The sequence below is a fragment of the Thamnophis sirtalis genome, unplaced genomic scaffold, assembly GCF_051295495.1.
Source record: "Thamnophis sirtalis isolate CommonGarterSnake01/CBP01778 unplaced genomic scaffold, rThaSir2_p1.2 scaffold_4, whole genome shotgun sequence".
Taxonomy (NCBI): domain Eukaryota; kingdom Metazoa; phylum Chordata; class Lepidosauria; order Squamata; family Natricidae; genus Thamnophis; species Thamnophis sirtalis.
In genome coordinates, this window is record NW_028261384.1 from 84,629,314 (window position 1) to 84,652,495 (window position 23,182).

The 23,182-nt window shown below is 45.9% G+C and overlaps 1 protein-coding gene across 1 annotated transcript; it reads right to left on the reverse strand.

Annotated features, from left to right (window-relative positions):
- Positions 1-2,141: 2,141 nt before the first annotated feature.
- Positions 2,142-5,662, reverse strand: LOC148045941 (uncharacterized). The gene is made up of 2 exons (XM_087714417.1): positions 4,796-5,662; positions 2,142-2,174 (listed from the first exon to the last, which is right to left on the reverse strand). The coding sequence occupies exons 1-2, from the start codon at positions 5,660-5,662 to the stop codon at positions 2,142-2,144; spliced, it is 900 nt and encodes a 299-aa protein (XP_087570543.1).
- Between the last annotated feature and the right edge of the window lie 17,520 nt (positions 5,663-23,182).

Consider the following 23,182-nt stretch of genomic DNA (forward strand, 5'->3'; position numbering starts at 1 on the left):
CCCCCTGAGCCTGGGATAGCATCCCTTCCAAATGGAACCAGCGTATCCTAATGAGGCTCTAGGTTTGTGTGGGAGGTTAATCTGCTGCAGTTCCTGTTGGTGACCCTGATGTCCAGGACCACAGGTCAGCAGAAAGTGTGTTAGAAATAGAACATAGGAGGGTGGGGAGCGTTCCTTGAATGCCCCTCCAATACATGTTGAAAAAACTTTCAGAAAGTTTTAGTAAAGTCTCTGGCAGAGAAATTATCCTCACCCCTATTGTACAAGGCTCAAGGAGGTTGTTTGCGGGGATCGGTAGTTAGAGACACTTATGCTGTTGTTAATCAGGTTGCTGCAGCCTGTCTCAGTTGTGACAAAACAATCCAAAGACGGGATGGAAATTTCCTTTGGAAGTCCTTCTACAGGGCTCCCAGGTGCTGTGTGGCAAATAGATTTCCCCACAATATTCCCAGAAATTAGGATTTAGAGATCTACTGATTTTGTGTGTACTAAAAGATATTGTGCCAAGATTTGGGGTGCCTTTCTGTAGGGCCTCAGATTCTGGCCACCATTAGATGAATCAAGAGCCCCATCGAGATGCAAACGATGTGTTAATGAAAGTCTCTATACATCTTGATCTTTAAAAATATGCCAGCACGGGCTGGGAGATCAAGATAGAAGAGTTTGGATCTTTAAAAATTAGCCAGCGCCACTGGCAGATCAAAATTAGAAACCGAACACCCCAGGGCAGAGACAAGTATTAACAATCTAGTGCTTAAGGAGATAGAACATCGGGCATAACTTTGAGCAAAAGAAATTTAGCAGGTAATAAAAAGGTAAAGCCTGTTGAATGGGAAGACCTAGGTAATTGTATTTGATTAATTTGATGTAATGTCTGTTGAAATTTTTTGGTGTGTATAACGTAGAACTAATAACGTAGAATTGAATGACGTTGAATTGATTTTGATATGTTTGACCAACTGGCAAAATAAGTAAGCTTCTCAGCTTGGGCTTGAAGCTCTGGGGAACTATAGTGTAGTTAGGATTTAAACTGCGCTCTGAGTTTTCTCATGCTTGGAGAATGAGCCACATGTTACCCAAGGAAAGAAAATTGAAGATTTAAAGCGACAGAACCTCCCCCAGGCCTGAAAGTGTTGTTTCATGGTATTGGTGCATATATGTGTGTGTGTGTGTGTGTGTGTGTGTGTGTGTGTGTGTGTGTTATCATTTCCAAACCTGATGGCTTGTGGGGAAAAAAGAAGCAGCTTCCTGGTCCTTGTCCTTGTGTATATGTGTGCCTAAGTCTTTGTACACTCTCAAGGTAATTGAAACTAAGATGTCTCCAATCCAAAAGGACAAGAATTTTAAACTGGCAGAAATTGCCTTCTCTCTGTTTGTCGGGCCCAGAAAACTGAGTGAAGGGCGGGGGGGGGGGGGAGTCCTTACTTTGCGTTTGTTTGGCCAACAAAAACAGAGTAAAGAGAAGTATTTTTCCCCTTCCTTCCTTCCCTATATCTTAAAGTAACAACCCAGGAAATGTTTTAAGGTCATTTACGAGAAAAGTTTCATCCTTGTAGTTATTGTGTGTTTAAATGATTTTACCTGTTCATTTCATTCCTGAAACATGTTAACCCATATTTCACAGCTCAGGTGACACAAACTGTTTCCTAGGCTTTTGGAATTAAGTGGAAACTTCATGCTGTCTATTCCCCACAGAGTAGTGGTGTTGAAAAACTTAATGATTTGATTTAACAACAAAACCAACTAATAAGAGACAATTATGAGGGTTTTTGGTTTTAGCAGGGTATTGTAGAATATGGATACCAAATTTTGCCCTTCTAGCCAAACCACCGTATGAATCCACAAAAGACACATAGATAAAAGAAAAGAAACAAAAAAGAAAAAGAGAGTCTCAACGAAACATTTAGTTCCTGTGCTGTTTTAGTTTGCATGTTTGTCTTTGTTGATGGGTTTAACTGTTTAAAAAGAGAAAGAGAGAGTGTGTCTCTGACATCAGTGCCCTCCATCTGTGTAGCTTTAACATGAAGTGGTTGACACTGAAGGGGTAGGAGACCCAGGGAGATAATCAGTGGAATCAGATATTGGTTAGAATAAACAAATGGTTCCATTAGGTGGGGCCAGGAGGAAGGAAACCAAAAAGGTTACCGAAGGGACAGATCAAGTGGACCACAAACCTGGTCCAAGGGAGCAGTTGAGACAAAAACTCAAATTGCCCCTATTGGAAATTTTATTGCCAGAAACTGAGGGGGAGCTACATAAGGTGTGGATATATGCTCCATTCTCAATGGCTGATTTATATAATTGGAAAAATCAAATTCCTGCTTATAGAGAAATCCAGATGAGATGCATGTCCTTTTTGCATCCATTTTTCTGAACTCACCAGTCTGCTTGGGCTGACATACAAATGAAAAGAAAAGAAAAGAAGGCTGGTGAAGGTAACCATTAATAAGCCTTTGCAGAAGGATTATGTAAAAGATCCAGTCTGGTCATGGTTACTGAAGGAACCAGATTGGGAACCTAGTCCATTCAGCTGCAAAACTATTGGACCTTAGTTTTGTTAGGATTCAAACAAAAGTTAAGAATTTAGAGAAGGTGTATTAAAGTCAATCGAAATAGGATGAAAATCCAGGGGAAATCCTAGAATGCATTTATCAAACCTTTAGGCAAAATACCACATTAGATCCTGAGGTTGAAGAAAAGAAGAGAACGGTCAATATGATCTTCATTGGTCACTCTGCAGATGACATTAGGGTAATTTTTTTTTTACAGAAGACAAAAAAGGGGGGGCAGGAAAGGCATCTCTGAACTTGTGGAATGAGCATACATTTCATTTCACTTCATTTATTGAATTTCTAGGCCGCCCAATCCCAAAGGACTCCGGGCGGCTTACAGAAATGAAAATTTATTAAAAAAGAATTAAAAAATGAGACACAACAAAGTTAAGAAAGAGCACAACATACACCCAGTCAGAGAGGGGCCGGACCTCAATCAAGAGATCAACGGCCCCAGGCCTGCCGGAAAAGCCAGGTTTTAATAGCTTTGCGGAAGGCCATGAGAGTAGGCAGGGCCCGGATCTCTGGGGGCAGCTCATTCCATAGGGCCAGAGCAGCAACAGAGAAGGCCCTACTCCTAGGTGTCGCCAGCCGGCATTGTCCCACTGAAGGCATCCGGAGAAGGCCCATCCTGTGCGATCTTATTGGTCTAAGGGAGGTATGTAGCAGAAGACGGTCTTGCAGGTATCCAGGTCCTAGGCCATGTAGGGCTTTAAAGGTGATAACCAGCACCTTGAATCGTGCTCGGAGACCAATGGGAAGCCAGTGCAGCTCACGGAGGATAGGTGTAGTATGGGTGTACCTTGGTACACCCAATATCGCTCGCGCGGCTGCATTCTGGACTAATTGCAGTCTCCGAACACTTTTCAGGGGCAGCCCCAAGTAGTAATCTAATCTTGAGATGATGAGGGCATGAGTGACTGTCTGAAGTGCCTCCCGGTCCAAATAGGGCCGCAACTGGTGCACCAGGTGAACCTGGGCAAAGCCCCCCCTGGTCACAGCCGACAGGTGATGTTCCAAAGTCAGCTCTGGGTCCAGAAGGACCCCCAAGTTGCAGACACTCTCTGAGGGGAGCATATTTTCTCCTCCCAGGCTTAAGGATGGACTAGATGGACTGTCCTTAGGGGGCAGCATCCACAGCCATTCGGTCTTGTCAGGATTGAGCGCGAGTTTGTTCGCTCCCATCCAGACCCTAACAGCTTCCAGGCACTGGCACATCACTTTCACTGCTACACTGTTGTCACGGGGCGGACAGATACAACTGAGTGTCGTCCGCGTACTGGTGATATTTAATCCCATGGCAGCGAATGATCTCACCCAGTTGGCTTCATGTAGATGTTAAATAGGAGGGGGGACAGGACCGACCCCTGCGGCACCCCATAATTGAGGGGCCTAGGAGTCGACCTCTGTCCTCCGACCAACACCGACTGCGACCTGTTGGAGAGGTAGGAGGAGAACCACCGTAAAACGGTGTCTCCCACTCCCACCTCCTCCAGCCGTCACAGAAGGACACCATGGTCGATGGTATCGAAGGCCGCTGAGAGGTCAAGGAGCACAAGGACAGAGGAATGCCCTCTGTCCCTGGCCCACCAGAGATCATCGGTCAGTGCGACCAAAGCGGTTTCGGTGGAGTAACCAGGCCTGAAACCAGACTGAAAAGGGTCTAGATAATCTGCTTCATCCAAGGTCCATCGGAGTTGGAGGGCCACCACCTTCTCAACAACCTTCCCTAAAAAAGGGAGGTTGGAGACTGGACGATAGTTCCTAAATATAGCTGGGTCCAGGGAAGGCTTCTTGAGGAGGGGTCTCACCACCGCCTCCTTCAGAGGCTGTGGAAAAGATCCCTCCCACAAGGAGGTGTTTGTAATTCTCTGGAACCAGCCTCGTGTTACCTCCCTGCTGGTTGAAACCAGCCAGGAGGGGCACGGATCCAGTAAACAGGTGGAGGCACTCATCACTCCCATGGCCTTGTCCACTTCATCAGGAGTGACAAGCTGGAAGTCATTCCAGAAAGTCTGAACAAGACCCTCCCTCGGCATCTCTGCTGCTTCTGTCCAAACGGAGTCCAGGTCTGTCCGAATCTGAGTGATTTTGTCCGACAGAAACTGAGCAAACTCCTCAGCTCGACCCTGTAAGGCATCCCCCGTTTCCCCCCGTTTCAGGAGGGAACGGGTTATCTTAAACAGAGCGGCTGGGCAAGATTCTGCGGACGCAAGGAGAGCGGAAAAATGCGCACATTTTGCCGCCCGTATCGCCACTAAATAAGTCCTAATAAAGGCTCTTAGTAGTGTTTGGTCAGATTCAGAGTTGCTAGCCTTCCAGCATAGCTCTAGGCGTCTCTTTTGGCGCTTCATCTTCCGGAGTTCCTCAGTGAACCAAGGAGCCCTCCTGGATCCAATGCCGCGGAGAGGCCGCAAAGGCACAATCCGATCTAGGGCCCCAGTCGCCGCTGTATTCCAAGCGGCGACCAGGGACTCTGTCGGATTGTGGGCAAGAGAGTCAGGTATCTCCCCAAGCTCCTTCTGAAATCCCAACAGGTCCATCAGGTGTCTGGGGTGGAACCACTTAATCAGTTCCACCTCCCTGCGGTGGGGAAGTAGCTTCCAAAAATCAAGCCTCAACAGGAAGTGATCCGACCATGACAACGGTGAGATGTCTACTTCCCTTAGCTCAAGATCATGTCTCCACTGCTCCGAGAGAAACACTAGGTCGAACGTGTGTCCCGCTCTATGAGTCGGACCCTGAATTACTTGGGTCAAGTCCATGGCTGTCATGGAAGCCATGAACTCCTGGGCCCCATCAGAGCGTTCGCCTAAGGACAGCAGATTAAAGTCCCCCAGTACTAGCAGTCTGGGGAACTCAATCGCCAACCCGGCTACTGACTCCAGGAGCGCAGGCAGGGCTGTTGTGATGCAGCTAGGAGGTAGGTACGTCAACAACAAGCCCACTTGAACCCCTAGGTCCAACTTCAAAAGAAGGAACTCACACCCCACAATCTCCGGAGCAGGGCTTCTGCGAGGAGCTAATGATCCTCGGATAATAATTGCCACTCCCCCACCCCTTTTCTGGTATCGTGATTGGTGAAGTACCTGAAACCCTTCCGGGCACATTTCGGAGAGGGGGACTCCTCCCTAATGGCCCAACCAGGTTTCAGTAATACATGCCAGGTCTGCCCCCTCATCAAGTATTAAGTCCCGGACGAGGGGAGCTTTATGAACCACAGACCTGGCATTTAGCAACAGCAACCTGAGACCAGGGCCCTGGCTTCTCTTACCACCTGGCCCTTGAGTTGAGCTTACAGGGCCGGAACGAGGGATCGCTGTGACATAGCGAGCCCTCCGTCCCCGGTAATGGCTAGCCCTGTAGCCCCCGTCATACCTGCCCCTCCCCAACATGACCGGGATGCTCTGACCCGCCCCCATCCCAGAAGGCCCCTCCCCCCTCCCATGGCCCACGCTCTTCCTAGCAGGTCACATCTATCACTCATTCTAGGATGAGGGGTAGGCCTGGGCCCCCCTACCACTTCTGCTTATGAACTCAGTGGGGGAGGCACCAGGCCGCGCCTCAGTCCTTTCTGATACACTCTCAATCACTCTCCCATACACACCCCACTAAAATCCATTAAAACATACAAAATGTATGCCCAGGTAGTCCCTGCACGGATCCAGGCTGAGAGCGCAGTGCATCTATGAAATGAGGCCCCCCGCTGCAGCTGCTGCTTCTTCCCGGCACGCCTACTGTGAGGGCCAGCCCCTCTGCTGGTGCTGGTGGATGGGGTTGAGGCCGCCATAGGGGTTCCCCAGGTGCTGGTAGGCGCTTTCCTGGCTCTGCACATAGAGCAACAGCGGCTGTGGATAAGGTGGCGGGAAATAAGGAGGCTGGAAGTCTGAGGCCGGTGTGTGGCACAGAGGGGAACCGATGAGTATGCCGCTGCCTGGTTGAGGGATGAGAGCTGGGGGAGGCGGCCACCGACGGAGGTCCCGTTGAGCCCATCCGAGCGGTCCTGGAGGGGGACATTAAAGGGAGGGAAATGTCACCACGCAGCCAGCCATGCTTGGGGCGCAAGGCACGGGTTTCCCTCCATCCAAGCAGCGCGCGTTGTTAGGGGTCCCGGTGGCGGTGGCTCCCTGAGGCCCCGGCTCGCAACACCTGAGCCTCAAGGCAAGGCCCAGATTTCTCTACTACCCAGCTGAGCCCCACTCCTCTCCTTCTTCCCCCGCCCCACTGGGAAAGCAAGCCAGCCAGCCGAAGAGCACAACGCACTTCGGGGTTCAACACGGTTCAACCTTCCTAAGAGCGAGCCTTTTGCTTCCTGTCCTCGTCTGTCTATGCTGGAGCCAGAGCAGGCAAAGCTGCCACTGAAAAAGAGCCCAAAGCACAACTGAGCAAAACAAAACAAGACACCCTTTGCGGTTTTGCTTCACCTGCCTTGAAATCACACTTTTGGTAATCGGCGCACTTTGGGGGACCATAGGGGCCTGGAGTCCTTTACCACCTTTCTTGTTCTGCCTTCAGTAGGAGAGACCCACAGAGACCCGCAGGCAGAAGACCCTTCCCCCATGTCCTGACACAGCCTAGGTTTTGCGAATAAGAGCGGTGAAAGAGATCCCGGCCTTTTCAGCCAACCTCTGTTCATAGCAAATAATACTATTTATCCCACCTCTATGTCGGACATAGCGGCAGGGCGGCCAAAACCCACTTTCCTTTTTTTGCCTCACCAACCATAAACCTCACCGCATGTCACTGATAGATATAGATATGGATACAGATACAGATACAGATACAGATACAGATACAGATACAGATACAGATACAGATACAGATATAGATATAAAGATTGATATATACATGTATGATGACACAACAATGTTAATGTGATGATTGTAAGTTGTTATAGATGGGAAAAAATAAAAATTTGATTAAAACCAAACCAAAACAAAACAGGGTTTTGAGGGGCTGCCACAAAAAAGTGGGGAAATGTATTTTCCAAAGCAGCAGAAGGCAAAACAAGAAGCAATGGATGGAAAATGAACAAAGAGAGAAGCAATCTAAAACTAAGGAGAAACTTCCTGTCAGTGAGAACAATTAACCAGTGGAACTGCTTGTCTCCAGAAATTCTGGGTGCTCCAACACTGGAGGTTTTCAAGAAGAGACTGGACAGCCATTTCTCTGAAATGATATAAGATCCCCTCCAAGGTCCCTTCTAAGTATTATTCTGACACCTTTCCCAGACTCTTCCCTCAGATTTGGCAGTCTCAGTTTCCCTTCCTGAGCAGGAGGTTGAACTAGAAGACCTCCAAAGTCCTTTTCAACTCTGTTATTCTATTATTCCTGAGCTAAATAGCTAAGACCCTCATTGGGACACTATCTCTTTTGCTCATTCTTGACTAATGAGTTAAAGAGCTGCCTCTAGACATTACTTTTAATAAGATATTTGGAAACCTGCAGCTGAAAGCTCTTCATGTCCCCTTACCCCAAAGACCCATTTTCATTTGGAATTTAATCCCAAGATGATTGCTCTTTTTTAAATTATTATTTATTTATTTTATTTTATTTAGTTTTTCAAACATGTAAAAAATAACAGGTATAAGTATAAACATAAATATGAACACAGTAAATGGGTACAAATAAATGGAGACAGTAGGACAGGGACGGTAGGCACGCTGGTGCACTTACGTACACCCATTACAGACTTCTTAGCAGTGGGGTGAAGTCAGCAGTAGACAGTCTTAGGTTAAAATTATGGGGATTTGGGGATGTAACAACAAGGTCAGGCATTCCACTCCAGACATTGACCACTCTGTTGCTGAAGTCGTATTTTCTGCACTCGAGTTTTGAGCAGTTTACCTTGAATTTGTATCTATTGTTTGCTGATATATTATTGTGGTTGAAGCTGAAATAGTCATTGACAAGTAGAACGTTGTAGCGGATAATTTTGTTTACCTTGCTTAGGTAAGACTATAGGCGCTCTAGTTCTAGATTGTCCAAGCCCAAAATTTCAAGCCTGGTGGCATAGTGTATTCTGTTGTGAGTAGAGGAATGGAGTACTCTTTTCGTGAAATACCTCTGGACTCTCTCAATTGTATTAATATCCAATGTACAGTATGGATTCCAGGCAGACAAGTTGTATTCTAGAATTGGTCTAGCAAAGGTTTTGTATGCCCTAGTTTTCAGTACAACATTACTGGAGAAGAAGCTTCACAAATTAGGTTGACAACTTTTAATGCCTTTTTGGCAATGCTGTTACAGTGAGCTCTGACACTTAGATCGTTTGATTTGAGTACTCCAAGGTTTTTGACAGAGTGAGGGTCGTCTACAAGGTCCTATCTGACCAGCTTGTATTTGGTGTTCTGATTTTTTTTGCCAATGTGTAAGAAGATCATTTGTTGGTTGAGATTTGGAGTTGCCAATTGTTTGACCATTCTGACACATAGAGTAACAGCATTGTCGGTGGTGTTGAATAGTTTTACATCATCAGTGAAGACGATACAGCTGCTTATAATATTATCGCAAAAGTCGTTTATGTAAAATATAGAATGTGTGTCCTAAAACGCTGCCTTGGGGGACACTGCTGTTAACTGGTGCAGGGCACTGTTCCCTCTAAGGTGCGCACCTGCGCGGCCGCGCACATTGCAAGAAAACCCCGCACAGAAATTTTTATCTGCCGCCACGAGATTTCTTAAGGAAACGTGTGGAAGTCCTGGCGGCTACAACTGAATCTGGCAGTGCTGTTGCCTGTTGGAGAAGGAGGAGGCGAACTAGCCTGCCACCACCGCCCACCGCCAGCCCCGCTGCTCTTCCCGCCCCCTTCTCAGTCCCACAGTCCAGCGGTCGCAGCAAAAGCAGCCCTGGGTCTCCGTTGCCGCTCCCCGCATTTTCTGGACGGGGTCTCGCAGGAAGGAATCCCCTCTCCAAGGGATCCCTGTCCAGAAAATGCGGGGAGCGGCAGCGGAGCCCCGGGGCTGCTTCTGCTGCGACCGCTGGACTGTGGGGCTGGGAAGGGGGCGGGAAGAGCGGCGGGGCTGGCGGTGGCCAGCGGTGGCAGGCTGGTTCGCCTCCTCCTCCAACAGCACTGCCGAATTTCTGCCTAACGCTGCGGGGGCGCCAGCGGGAGCTTTGGCGGCTTCACCTCAGCCGCAGCGCTGGGCAGCAAATGTGTTGGTGCTGTTGGAGGAGGAGGAGGAGGAGGAGGAGGAGGAGGAGGAGGAGGAGGAGGAGGAGGCAGCAATAGCACCTGAGGACAGGACAAGAACCAATTGAAACTTGTCAGGAGACTCAAGCTGGAAATAAGGAGAAATCTGACAGTAAGAACAATTAAAATCAATGGAATCTTAATTCACTTGCTACAGGTTTTCAAAAGACTGGAGGGCCATTTGTCTCAGATGATATAAAGACTCCTGCCTTGGACAAGGGGCTGGACTAGAAGACCTCCAGTATCCCTTCTGATTCTATGATTTTAAAAACCACAAGCTTTTTACAGCTCGCTTGCAACTTTACCAAATTTAATTCAACCATTTCCTTTTGTTATTAAATGGGTATTGCTAGTTCAATGCACATGCACTCCACTTTTAAGATGCTGAAAAAATCCCCATGACCTGCAACAAAATTCATTCTTCTACTCTTATCTTGCCCTAACTTCTGATAGGTTCCTGAAATATAGATCTATAAAATTTAGTGAAAATATCTATTTTAATACAGACTCGTAAAACAGATTGGGACAAATGACATTAGTGCTCTGGGATAATAGCAGGTTTACTCTATTTGGATTTTCAGATAAAAGGTATCTTTTGTGCTAAGTTCTAACAATGTAGTTCTCTAATGTAACTATGAAATAGTCCAAATATATAATTCCCCTCAGGGACGAATTCTGGGAGTTGAAGTCCACAAGTCTTAAAGCTGTCACGTTTGAAGACCCCTGGGGGTTTTTTTTCCCTAAAGGGTTAGGGGTGCAAGGGTCTTGTAACAACAGCTTTAAGACTTGCGTGCTTCAAATGCCAGACTTTCTGAGCCAACATTTTGGTTGCTAAGCAGGAGCGTTGTTAAGTGATACTGATATTATATAACACTTTTAATTAAGCGGGTACCTTGAATAAACATAACTTTGAGTTTCAAATAATACTGATTTTATTGTTGTCTTAGGTGACATATGTGAAAAAAATTCAGGTGCTCAGGCATGAAAATATGCCGCTCAAACACTATACTTTTCCGCTCACACTGAAAAAAAAATAGAGGGAACATTGGTGCAGGGTTTGATGAGGTGTTCCCTATTTTGATTACTTGTTGCCTATTTGTCAAGAATGCAGCTATCCACATGCAGGGATCCGGAAATGCTGTAAGAGTTTAGTTTTGACAGTAGTTTGTCTTGAACACTGAATAGAAGGCTTTAGCATTTCTCTTGACACTTCTCCAAAATGCACCCCCAAGAAGCTACATCTCTCTCCCTCTCCCTTCTCCTTCCTTCCTCCTCTTCCCTTCTCTCTCTCTCTCTCACACACACACAGATTGGATTGGATATCTCTCTCCCATCCTCTCTTCCTCTCTGCTTTAGGCTTAGAAAGTCTACCAGTACTGGTCCTCATTTGGCAATGCTTATGGAGAATTAGGGGCTAGGGACAGTGGACATTCTCATCTCTGCTACAGGTGCGACTGTCAGAAAGATACTTTGGCAGGCACACAATGCCTTCTCTTCAGCCCCTTAGCACTAATGAGTGATGTGGTTCTACTATCCAGGGTAGGCAAAGCCTCTCATTTTGTACAAACCATATGCTGCTGGCAGATAGGCACTTATGGGTGGAGTGGGCGGGTCCATCCAGGACACGAAAGTTAAAAATGGTTTTTTTAAAAAAAATATTTTTCCTACGCCGGGCTACTGAAAAGGGAAGCATGCTTCAGCCTGCATAAATAGGGGGAGACTCTCCACCCCACAAAAATCAATGTCTTGAAAGTGGCTTCTCTGCTACCCCCCCCCCACACACAATTCACCTGCAGCCTTCCCCAAACAACTTCCCCCATTGCAAATGCAGCATGCTGTTTTGGTAGGAAATGCCTGGAAAGCAATAAAGCCCACCCAATCACCTCCTACTACTGGCAGACTGGCTAAGGGGTGAGAGGAGAAGTGGAGAAGCCAGAGGGGAGTCAATCAGAGCCCTCCAAAAGAAGGACGCTGAGGGAATGTTTGTGTCGTAGCCCTGGTGCTAGATCATGCCCCTGCAAACTCTGTTTCTCAAGCAGCCTAGCCAAAGTTTTGCGAGCCACCTGCTGAGGCAGAGAGAGGAGCTAGAGCTAATTGGTGGCCAAGTTAAGTGCCTGAAGGATACCATCTCATCATCAGGACTTCTGGCACTGAACATTGCAGGGGGGGGGGCTGCCTATCCAGCACCCGGATTGCCTAGAACACAAGCGTTCATTCTCAGCTTTATTTGAGATTCTCAGTTGCGATGCACAGCAAAGCTAGGACTGACCCCAGTCATGGCTTCAAGCTCTGAGCTAAAGCGGCAGGAATTAAGGGCTGCCTTGGACTCCACCAGCTAGCACAAATTTACCAGTATAGCAGCGCAAAGGCAAGGTGCTTCACTTCTGCATACTAAGGCTTCGGCCGTCACTACCGCTGCTTTGGCCCACCTGTGCCCCCCCCCTTGCCATCACAGCATGATTACTTTTAAGGAGCTGCAGTCTCAAAGCTCGCATGGCAAGAGGAAAGGCAGCCATGTGTGCTGCCACTGCCATTCCAGACGGCTGACTTGGGAGCGAGGAGGAGTAAAGAGGGCAGGCCAAAGGTTTACTTGCTTGCTTTGTTCTCCTACCTCTGCTGCTTTTTCTCTTCCCGGTTCCCTTTGTCTGCCTCCTTTCTCTTTTATGGAGCTACTGCTATGTCAAAGATCAGGAGGGCTGTGCGGCAACATAAAAGGCAGTGAAATTTGCAAGAGCAGAGGCGGGAGAGAAAAGCAAGAGAAGTTTCGGCCCGCTCCCGAGGCAGCCAGGTAGCATAACATGAGGCCACGGAGGCTTTATAGTGTTTCTGGGATGAGAGGCGTGTGCCTCTGCTGCCATTCCAGAGGGCTGTGAGACCAGGCACTCACACAACCTGACCAGATGGTAAGGCCAACTGGTAAAGGGCAATCGTTCCTTCACTCATGGTCCCCGGGGGACTGACCAGGAGTGCCCAATGGACTTAGGCTAGATTGTCTGGCTCACACGGTGGCAGGGATCACTGCTTGGGGTGGAGGGTGGGGGTTCCGCCAAGCCTGGATGTGGCAGGCTGCCCTCAACCGGGCAACTCCAAAATTAAACGGGAAAAGCAGCATACCACAGGAGGGAGATCTGCTCTGGACCTACTCGTTCGCTGAAAGGGCTGCCTCAGGGACAACATGGCAAAGCTTGGCCTCCTTTTGTGCCCGGGTGTCAGCTACCACTCACTCACCCTCCCCTCCACCTTAGGTCATGCATCTGGGGTGACTTGCCACTTCCAGGAAGCAGGCAAGTGGCTCTCAGAGGTGAGTCTGAAAGCCGGCTGAGCCTCGCTGTTCCCCCCTCCCCTGCCATTGGCCTTACCATCTAGGCCAGATGAAAAGTGGCCGAATGGGAGAAAGCTGGGCGAGTGAGCGAAGAAAGGCTCACCAGACAGAAATCAATTTGGCCACGTGGTCGAGGCAAGCGAGGGAACCAGTCCAGAGAGCATCAGCAGCTATGCCATGGGAGTTACTCTAGGCCCAAGGCAGGTGAGACGCAAAAAGGAGTGGGAGGGGAGGGGCCAGTCAGTTGTGTGATTTGCTGATTCTCCAAACTGCACATAAGAGTTACTACTGGTTCGGGAGAGCCAGTCCAAACTTCTGAATCCAGGTTATAAATATCTTATTTTGAGTTCATTGTAACTTTGAATAAGTAACTTGGCATAATTTGAGGAATACTTGTAATTTATCTACCGCTATCATGTCCTTGCAGTTTCCACTTTAACTGGTTCCAGAGCCTGAGTAACTGTGCTTGTGAATTCTAACATATCAAATTGTTAGGCAGCAAAAATCTAGGGAGCTACTACAGACTGCAAAGAGTTTTTGTTTTCTATATCACTTTAATGGTCATCTAGGTTTTGCAACCCCTAAGTCAGGGCTGTCAAACTTGTGGGCTGCATGCATCAGGTGCTGGCCATGCCCATGCTCAGTTTAATGAAGGGGGGGGAGTCATGATATGTCACATGATGCTAATGATCCTATTTTTGCCATTAGTGGAAGAAATATATTAGCAGCTATTCTCCCAGCTTCAAATGTGTTTTGAAATAAGATGGACCTTGAAAAATAAAACACACTCTGGATATCCTGTTTACCAAAATCACACATATATTCTAATTATGAAATCTGTTGTCATTAATACACAGAAGGATTTTCTGCAATAAATAGGTGCCTTGGGAATAAAGAAAAATACAATGATGTAAAAAGTTTATGAAGCTGAAATCTCTTCCAGCTGCATGGTTAATCAACCAGATATATACTTTGTGGTGGTTTAAAGACCTTGATAATGGCAGGGAGCTCTGATTTCCATGACATCATTGTTTATTTAGTAATAGCAGAGGATCTTGGAGATTAGCTAACTGAACAATCATGAATCTTTTGGCTATGAGAAAATGTTAATAACCCACAACTGCAAAAGTGAAATATGGAGAATATTGCTAATTATGTAGAAGCTACTAATGTATTGTTTCATTACAACTGTGTTTGTCTCTGCTCTAAATCTTCTTTCGCAGCAGCTGTGGACAATTCCTTACTAACATATGAACATACATGAAGACTCAGAATAGATGGACCTCTCAGTTTTAACCATTACCATGCTAGACAAGTGCTTAGAGGATCAAGTGTTAAGACGGAAACGTTTGAAAACTGTAGGTGTTTGCACACGGTTTCTCCTGGATAGGGAAAGGAGCAGCTGTAGAACTTCTTTCACATACTTTTCTTGTGCTCTTGGGAAAATTAAAGCCTTGAGGATTATCATCATGGTGTAATCCTATTACCTAACACACTTTTAAATACCCTGTTGCTCATTCAGCAAGATAAAAAAATAGCTGTATGAGAGTTACTCAATTGCACTTAACTGCCTTGCTTTTCTTGGGTATTATGATACTGTGAGAAGTCCCTCTTTCTTTCACCAAAGATGAATTTGAAGAATGAAATCAGGATAAGGACTCTGGATTTAGATTAGGAGGCCCTGGACATTTTTTTTTTTTTTTTTGCCAATAGTACAAGCTAGTCTATTTTATATCATTGTTGGAATTACAGTACAGTACTGTAGGAAGTCTGGGTATAATTCCAAGCTCCTAGAAATATTAAAATATTGAAAACAAAAATAAATGAAATGAAAAATGCTTTACAGTAGTCTAGGGAGTCTACTGTAAAAGTGTAAATATACTATGGCAGCTTCAGGATTAGAAATTTACACACTTCCATATCACTTTCCAATTTGTAGTTCCTCTAAGAAGCAAATGGAGAAATTAAGCTTTAACAATGAAGTTTTTATCATAAGAGTGATCAGTAGTACCTGAATTGCCTCAATGCTGGCTTAATAACCATGAGTTGCACAGAAACAACAATCCTGGATCTCTGTCTGTTAGGATCCTATAATGGCAATCTTCTACTAAAGAGCCCGCATGATGAAGAGAGTTATGTTGGATGATATTTTTGATGCCTCCCAGCTCTGATTCTATGATACTGTTGGAAGAAATGTCCTTCTGGGTTCAGTTCCAAGTGGGGGGAAAGACACTGGAAACATGGAAAGATGGTCTAATGGTGGACAGGATCACATGGCTTGAGTTCCTGAGCAGAAAACGGCAGAGATGCTGAAAGTCCTTGGTTTTATGCCCTCTCTGGGCTTTGAACTTGAGCTTGTATTCTAACTGGTTGTCAGGCTCCCATGGGGCCATGCAGGGGCAACTGTGTAAGCCGTCTCCCAGGCTTGCTTGACTTGCTGGGTGATAATGTAATCTTCCCAGGTGCCATGTGATGAGATGGGTAAAGGGCTAATACCAGTGGTGAAATTCAATTTTTTTACCACCAGTTCTGTGGGCATGGCTTGGTGGGCATGGCAGGAGAAGGATACTGGAAAATCCCCATTCCCTCCCCACTCTGGGGCCAGCCAGAGGTGGTATTTTCGGATTCTCTGAACTACTCAAAATTTCTGCTACCGGTTCTACAGAACCTGTCAGAACCTGCTGAATTTCACCCCTGGCTAATACTATAATGTTCTGAGGCCCCTGCCTTAATCCCATCATCCTGGAGCTAAAGGGGGAGGTCTTTGTTATGTAGAATAGACTGGCTCAGGCCTTAATGGTTCATTCACAAAGGTTGGGGCAGCTAAGTTTCTGCCTCTGTTGAGTTTTTACTTCTCTTTTTAGGGGAAATATTCTGCCTTTTTAATATTTCTCAAAATATTTCATTTCTCTAGGAGTGGGGTGGGTTCTAACTTTCTACAATAATAAACCACTTGCATAAATACCATTTATCATTTTAAATTCTGTATAGGAACGACTGAAATGAATAAAAAATAATCAATTAGTTAGGATTCCCCTTGAAATAAAAAAATAGTTTTTAGAGTATGTCATTCATAGAATGTCGGCAACACAGTAATTGGCTCTTAATAAAGAAACTTGATTTGTCAATAAGTTTAACCAAACTTTCTATCGACTCATTATTTTCAATCAGTCAGTCATCATTTATTTTGATTCTTTCATCCAAAATATAAAATGATGAGAAAGTCTCAGGTTGTAGCATTGTCCAAGAGCAAATAATTTGATTGCTGCTTCATCTAGGACATTTACGACAACTTAAAACCTATCAAAAGGCAACAGAAAAGAATTTTCTGATAATCTCAGAGCATTCTTCAACTACCTGTTGAAGGGAGAGGTTATGTGACCCATGCAAAGGGCAGCACACATTTACAGGATCAAATCCATTCAGATTTAGAGATGGGACCATACATGCCTTTCAGAAGTTTCTAAGAGTGCTGAGGCACTGAACTTAGGCAAAGGATTTTTTTTTTTGATGCTGCCTCTGCATTTCTGCAAACATGTTCAAAACTATATTCAGTCCTGAAGTATGGTTTTTAAAAACTTAACAGAAGAACTTTTTGGTCTTAATATTTAATATTTAGCTGTTTCATAATACAGTAAGTGCTGTAGTTTGAAACCTTAATTAATTTGTGTCTTAATTTATTTGATGTACCTCCGTAGAACTAAGGAGAATGAAGAAAGGTGGCATAAATAGACCATCAGTGGGACAGAGAAATTGGCCTACCGACCGCCAGCCAGTGCCTCTTCCCAAATGTGCTTGTAGATGGGTGAGTAAAACCAGTCTGTACAGATAGTTCTTAGCTTATGACCATAATTGAGCATGGAATTATGGTTATATGTCATGGCAAGTCACCATGTGATTGCGACCAATGTGTAACTTGTTTTGCAGCAGTGATTAAGTGAATGCCACAGCTCACAATTGTAAACACAAACAAACAAATCTGTTTTCTCCAATGGATGTTTTTTGCTGAAAACCCAAAGTAAACACTAGAAACCAGCAAAACACCCTGAAAATCGTGGTCATGTGAATGCAAGCTGGTTGTCAAGCACCCAAAAATGCAGCATGTGGATGTGTTGTTGCTGTCAGAACCTTGAAAATGGGTTGTAAATATTTATTTGATAAATGTATTTTCCGCCTATTTCACTATGGGGTTACTCCACATGGCTTACAATAATAAAAAGGAAGAAAAAGAAAGGAGCACAAACAGAATTAAAATAATAGAGCAATAAACAAAGCAATGACAAAGAAACAGAGAAGACACCAGGAGTCCTCCAACCAATCATAGAGCCTAATGCCTCCTAGAAGGAAATTTCTATGGACTTCATAGTAGAGCTACCAGAAGCTCAGGTAACACGGTAATCTGGCTGATTGCTGATTTGTTCTCTAAACTAGTGCATTTTGTGCTCTGCCAAAAGATTTATTCTGCCCTTACTTTGCCTCAGCTGTTAATCCACCATGTCTATAGGCTACACAGTACTCTGCAACAAATAATTTCTGACCGCAGAGTGAAATTCACATCAAAATTCTGGCAGCAGTTCCTAAACCTTTTTGGGAGGGCAGGCAGCCATGTTGCCCAGACTGCATGGGATTCCATTCAAGAGCGGTGTGCCATTTCCAGGAAGTTATCTGCCACAGATGCCAGCGGAAAGGCCACATTGCCAAGGCGTGCAGAGCATCCCAGCCCACCCCATCCCATCCAAAATCCACAGCTCTGCAGAGGAGACAAAACCCATGACCCTGCTAATAACGGAATAGGCTGAGAGAGGAACAGTACCAAGCCCAGAGGGAAATCCATCACACCACTGTGGGCCACTCAGATGCCTACGAAGGAGAAAAGTTCCATGCCACTGTGACCATTGAAGGGGGACCATGCAAGATGGAGCTGGACACAGGATCATATTTTACGATCGTGTCCTAGCAGACCATTAAGAAATTAAACCCAACAGCCAGCAAGAAGCTCCTCAAACCACCAAATGTCCGGCTCAATGACTACCAGGGGAACCAGATCCAAGTCCTAGGAACAATGGAGGTTGAGGTGGTGTTCCATGAATTCCAGGGCTGTCTACCCCTTATGGTCATCGCCAGCCACCTACCATCCCTACTGGGAGTGGAATGGTTCAAGCCCCTGGGGCTAGACATCACTGGCCTGCATCGAATCTCAACCCACGACCTGCATCGGCTACTGGCAGAGTTCATGGACAACTTCAATGGGGGCCTAGGTAAATATACGGGGAAACCCATTTCATTTAACCTAGATCCCCATGTAACTCCCATCCGGCTCAAATCCCGAAGGGTCCTTTTTGGTCTACGGCCCAAGGTGGATGATCAATTGGACAAACTAACTGCCCAAGGAATCATTGTGTTGACTGACCACGCAGTATGGGAAACCCCAATAGTCACCCTCATGAAGCCAGATGGTTCCATCTGCCTCTGCACAGATTACAAGTGTATGCTGAATAAGGCCTTACAGCAAAGCGTGTATCCAGTGCCAGTTTGCAATATCTGTTGCATTACCTAGGAAGTGGGAAAATATTTGCCAAACTGGACCTGGCCCAGGCATACCAACAATTGCCTGTGGACGAAGCCACCGCAGAAGTACAGATGATTGTGACCCACAAGGGGGGGCTTTCAAATGCACCAGATTGCAGTTTGGAGTCAGCGTAGCCCCAGGACTGGTTCAGTGTTTAATGGAGCGGCTACTGCAAGAAATCCCAGGGGTGGTGCCATACTTTGAAGATGCATTCATCTCAGGGGACTCCATAGAGCAGCTGATGGAATGCATGCACAAGACTTTGGGGAGGTTCAGGGAGAAGGAACTTAAAGTGAAACCAAAGAAGTCTAAAATCGGTGTGAGGCAGATAGAGTTCTTGGGATACCTCATAGACGGGTCTGGCATCCATCCCACTGACAGCAAAGTAAAAGCCATTAGAAACACCTCAAGCCTTCTTAGGACTATTGAACTTTTGTAGTTTTTTTTTACAACAGAAGGCCACTGTTGCTGAGCCACTGCACAAGCTCCTGGGAAAGACAGCACCATGGACCTGGGGACAGAAGGAAGATTGGGCCTTCACAATGATAAAAGAGCTTCTATCTTCCAACAGCGTGCTCATCCAGTTCAACCATACTTTGCCAGTTCAGATCACCTGTGACACCTCCCCCTTCAGAGTTGGAGCGGTCTTCAGTCATCATCTACTGGATGGATCAGAGGCTTCCATAGCCTATTACTCCAAGACCTTGTCCCCAGCTGAACGCAACCACACCCAGATCAACAAGGAACCTTTGGTTGCAGTTGCAGAGATTAAGAGATTCCATGAGTATGTGTATGGCAGACATTTCGAATTCATCACGGATCATAGGCCACTGCTGGGGCTCCTCGCCGGGAACCAACAAACCCCACCATACATGTCCCCAAGGATGACCAGATAGGCCATTTTCCACACGGCGTATGACTACAAGCTGATCCACTGCCCAGGGAAGGACATCAGCCATGCCGATGCACTCAGCCATTGCCTATTATCGGAGCTGGTGGAAGACCCCAACGGTACTGCTAATCAACATCAACCCAGCCAGCCCGGTCACCGCCAGGGACATTGTCGAGCATACATAAAAGGTCAAAGGGTTGCAAACGATTCTGAACTGGGTGTTGAGGGGGTGGCCACAGGAAAAGCTGAGTGAGGAGTTCCAGAGCTACAAGAGTAAGCAAGCAGAACTATCAACTATCAAAGGTTGCTTGTTGTGGAGGGAGAGAGTCATCATACCCCAGAGGCTGCAAAGGCAAGCCATGGAAGCCCTCCACAAGGGTCACCCAGGGATAGTACAGATGAAGGCACTAGCCCGGAGCTACATCTGGTGGCCCAATACGGATAAGGACATCACGGAGTGGGTAGCCACTGCCAGGAGACACAACCAGCCCCACCCTGGGCAACCATGCGAGTGTGGGAAGCAGCCAAGGGACCATGGTCATGCATCCACATCGACTTTGCAGGACCAGTGAAAGGGCAGACGTTCCTGATCATGGTGGATGCTTACTCCAAATGGCTGGAGGTCATTATCATGCAATCAACCATAGCAGAAGCCACCATCAGAGCTCTCCAGAAACTTTTCACAACCCATGGCCTACCTGACACCCTGGTCTCCGACAATGGCCCACAACTAACCGCCAAGACGATGGAGGCATTCCTCACAGAGCAAGAGATCCAGCATGTTCTCATCGCTCCATTCAATCTGGTGAGCAATGGACAGGCCGAGCGAATGGTGAGGCTCACAAAAGAAACCCTCACCCATATGGGACCAGAAAGCTGGCAGGAAAAGGTCAACCAATTCCTTGTCACCCAACACATCACCCCCCATGCGGCCACCAACAAAATTCCAGCAGAACTGTTGATGGGGAGAAGACTGAGGTCCAGACTCGACCAGTACCACCCAGAGAACCCCCTGGATTTCACTCGACCAACCTGGGAGTTCAACATAAATGACCAGGTATTCGCCCACAACTACGCCAACTTGGCTGGCAGGCCGAATCGTGGCCATCACGATCAAAGTCGTACCAAGTAGAGCTAGAGGATGGACGAATCTGGAGGAGGCACATTGACCAGCTCCAACACTGTCTGGGGGATGCTGAACTGAGGAACCAGGGCGATTGGACCACACCGGCCAGCTCAGAATAACTTCCGGAGAACCCCAGGTCTCCACCCTGCAGAGCATGCTCAACTGCCATCTGGGAAGCAGATGGGCAGGAACCGGCCCCACCAAGCCAAGAGATCAAGGGACGACTGTCCAACCTGAGCCGCAAACATGTAGCTGTGTCCAAAGCAATCCCATGAAGAAATGGCATCTCAGGAGCCAAAGGAACCAGGGCAGAGTTCCTCAAGGGCCAAGGAGCTCCAGAAGTTTTCTTCCAGGCAGCTGGAGGAACAGCATTGACCGCACCAGCTGAGCTCCCAGGAACAAGTGATCTGCGCAGGTCAAATAGGAGACCGGCACGCCCTGCCTACTTGAAAGACTATAACACCTATATAGGCTGGGGATTGGACATTGTTCATTCTAGGAAGGGAGGGGTGTTACCTACGGATGGACGTTGTTAAATTTACATGTTTTCACATGCTTACTGGGGATTGGTTGCCCAAACCCCAGGTAGTTTAAATTACTGTCATTGGCCAGCTGGTCTGCTGGAGCTCCTTAAAAGGTGAGCTCCAGCAGCCCAGCCGGCAGAGCACAGTCACTTACTCTCGCCGATCTAACATCATCAATCAAGAAAGGGATAGGAAAACAAATGCTGTGAATTTGTATACCTTTATAATGGGAAATTGGAAAGGGAGGAAGTGACGATTGAAAAACAGAGTAGTTTGGAATCCATGTTGGTACACGGGCATTCTCAAGGCTATTCGCCCTGAGAATGAAATTTCACCAGCCCAAATACCTTAGCGTATCCCATAACATCTCAGCAGTGCTGGATTGGCTACACACAGATGGATCACGGGGAACGGGCTAGGAAAAACCAGGGATTTAGTTCTGTATTAGTCACAGGAATTTTAGATTACGCTTCACTTTATTGCAATCAGCATCTCTTAACAAAAGTGCCTTTTCGTTTCAGTGAAATGGAGAATTACTTTCCTAGGAGATTAGACTGGGGCAAGTCTGACAGAAATGCTGCAAATCTTTCTTTAGCGTCTTTTAGTGCCTTCTTTTAGATCCAAAAATTAATTTTTCAAATTAATTGGGAAAATTCCCAAACTCACAATACTCTGGAAACACAGGAGCATAGTGCTAAACAACAACAGCAGCAATCTTGACTATAGAAGGAATCTTAAAATTTCTTGGAATAAAGATTTCATTACTACTGTTCGTTTTATATCCTGCCCTTATTACTTTATAAGTAATAAAGTGGTGAACACACCTAGTACTTCTTCCTCCTATTTTCCCCACAACAACTTTGTGGAGTCAATTGGTCTGAGAAACAATGACTGGCCCAAACTCATCCAGCTTATTATTATTGTAATATTATGTATATTGATAGCCCTGACATACATAAAATTACATACCTATTATTCTGAATTTAAACTTAAAGCTACATCTAAAAGCAGCCATAGCAGCAGAGGCCAATAAAAATATTGCAAAGCAGTTGTGAGCAAAACACACCTGTTCTTAAGAGAGTTAAAAGAGGGCAACAAAAGTAGGCTGCTGGCTTATGACAGGATGCTTGTAATAGTCTTGATATGAAACTGAGAAGTGTTAATCAAAGTTGATGTTTTTATTTCTTTATTTAGACACATTAAAAAACCCAAGGTCTAATCCAATTAAGTTTCATGACACTTCTTCATTTCATTTGGTAAGTGCTAAAGAAATTTCAACTGTATTAAAGACTTGTGATTTCCCTGTACAACGCTAACATTTTGCAAATAGAGATTCTGTTCTGCCTGCTACTAAAACAATGTATCAGTTCTTTCACTGTGTTCACTTCACTTTTGTGGTTTTTATTGAACATTGTGGCTGAAGATTTCTGTGAAAATTAAAAGCTAACCTTATCTACCTATCCAGAAGAAAGATAAGATACACGTTGTTTGAATTATGTTTTGGAGATGTAAAAAACATTTAGGCTGGCTTTGCTTTTTCCAGCTGTGATCTGTGCCTTAATATTCCAAGGTAAGTTTCTGCAGTACTGGAAAAGATAAGAAGAAAAAGACAGGTTAATAGTAATGAGAACTTAAGATAAAAAGGAACCATGTTGCACAAGTCTGGTCTCTAGTGTTCAGCAAAATAATTGCATAGGAGCACACTTTGAAGCAAATTACTTTCAGATATTTCAGAATAGCAGAATAACATTGAAAGGGTCCTTGGAAGTTTTCTAGTCCAACCCCTGCTCAAGCAGGAGATCTTATACTATTCTAGACAAGCAGTTGTCTAGTCTCTACTCAAAAGCCTCCAATGATGGACCACCCATAACTTCTGAAGGCAAGCCATTCCACTGATTTTTTCTCAGTGTTGGAAATTTCTCCTTAGTTTCTAGGTTGCTCGTGGTGTACCCTCGATAATGCAATAGCATGAACTAAATGAACTAGCAACAGTTGGCAGCCAGAT

Excerpts from the sequence above, each read along its gene's own strand:
- LOC148045941 (XM_087714417.1), bottom strand. The coding sequence starts at position 5,662 with ATGTGCCCGGAAGGGTTTCAGGTACTTCACCAATCACGATACCAGAAA. Across the intron at positions 2,175-4,795 it reads ATTTAGTGGCGATACGGGCG|GTTTGTGGTCCACTTGATCT; the intron begins GCAAAATGTGCG and ends CCCTTGGACCAG.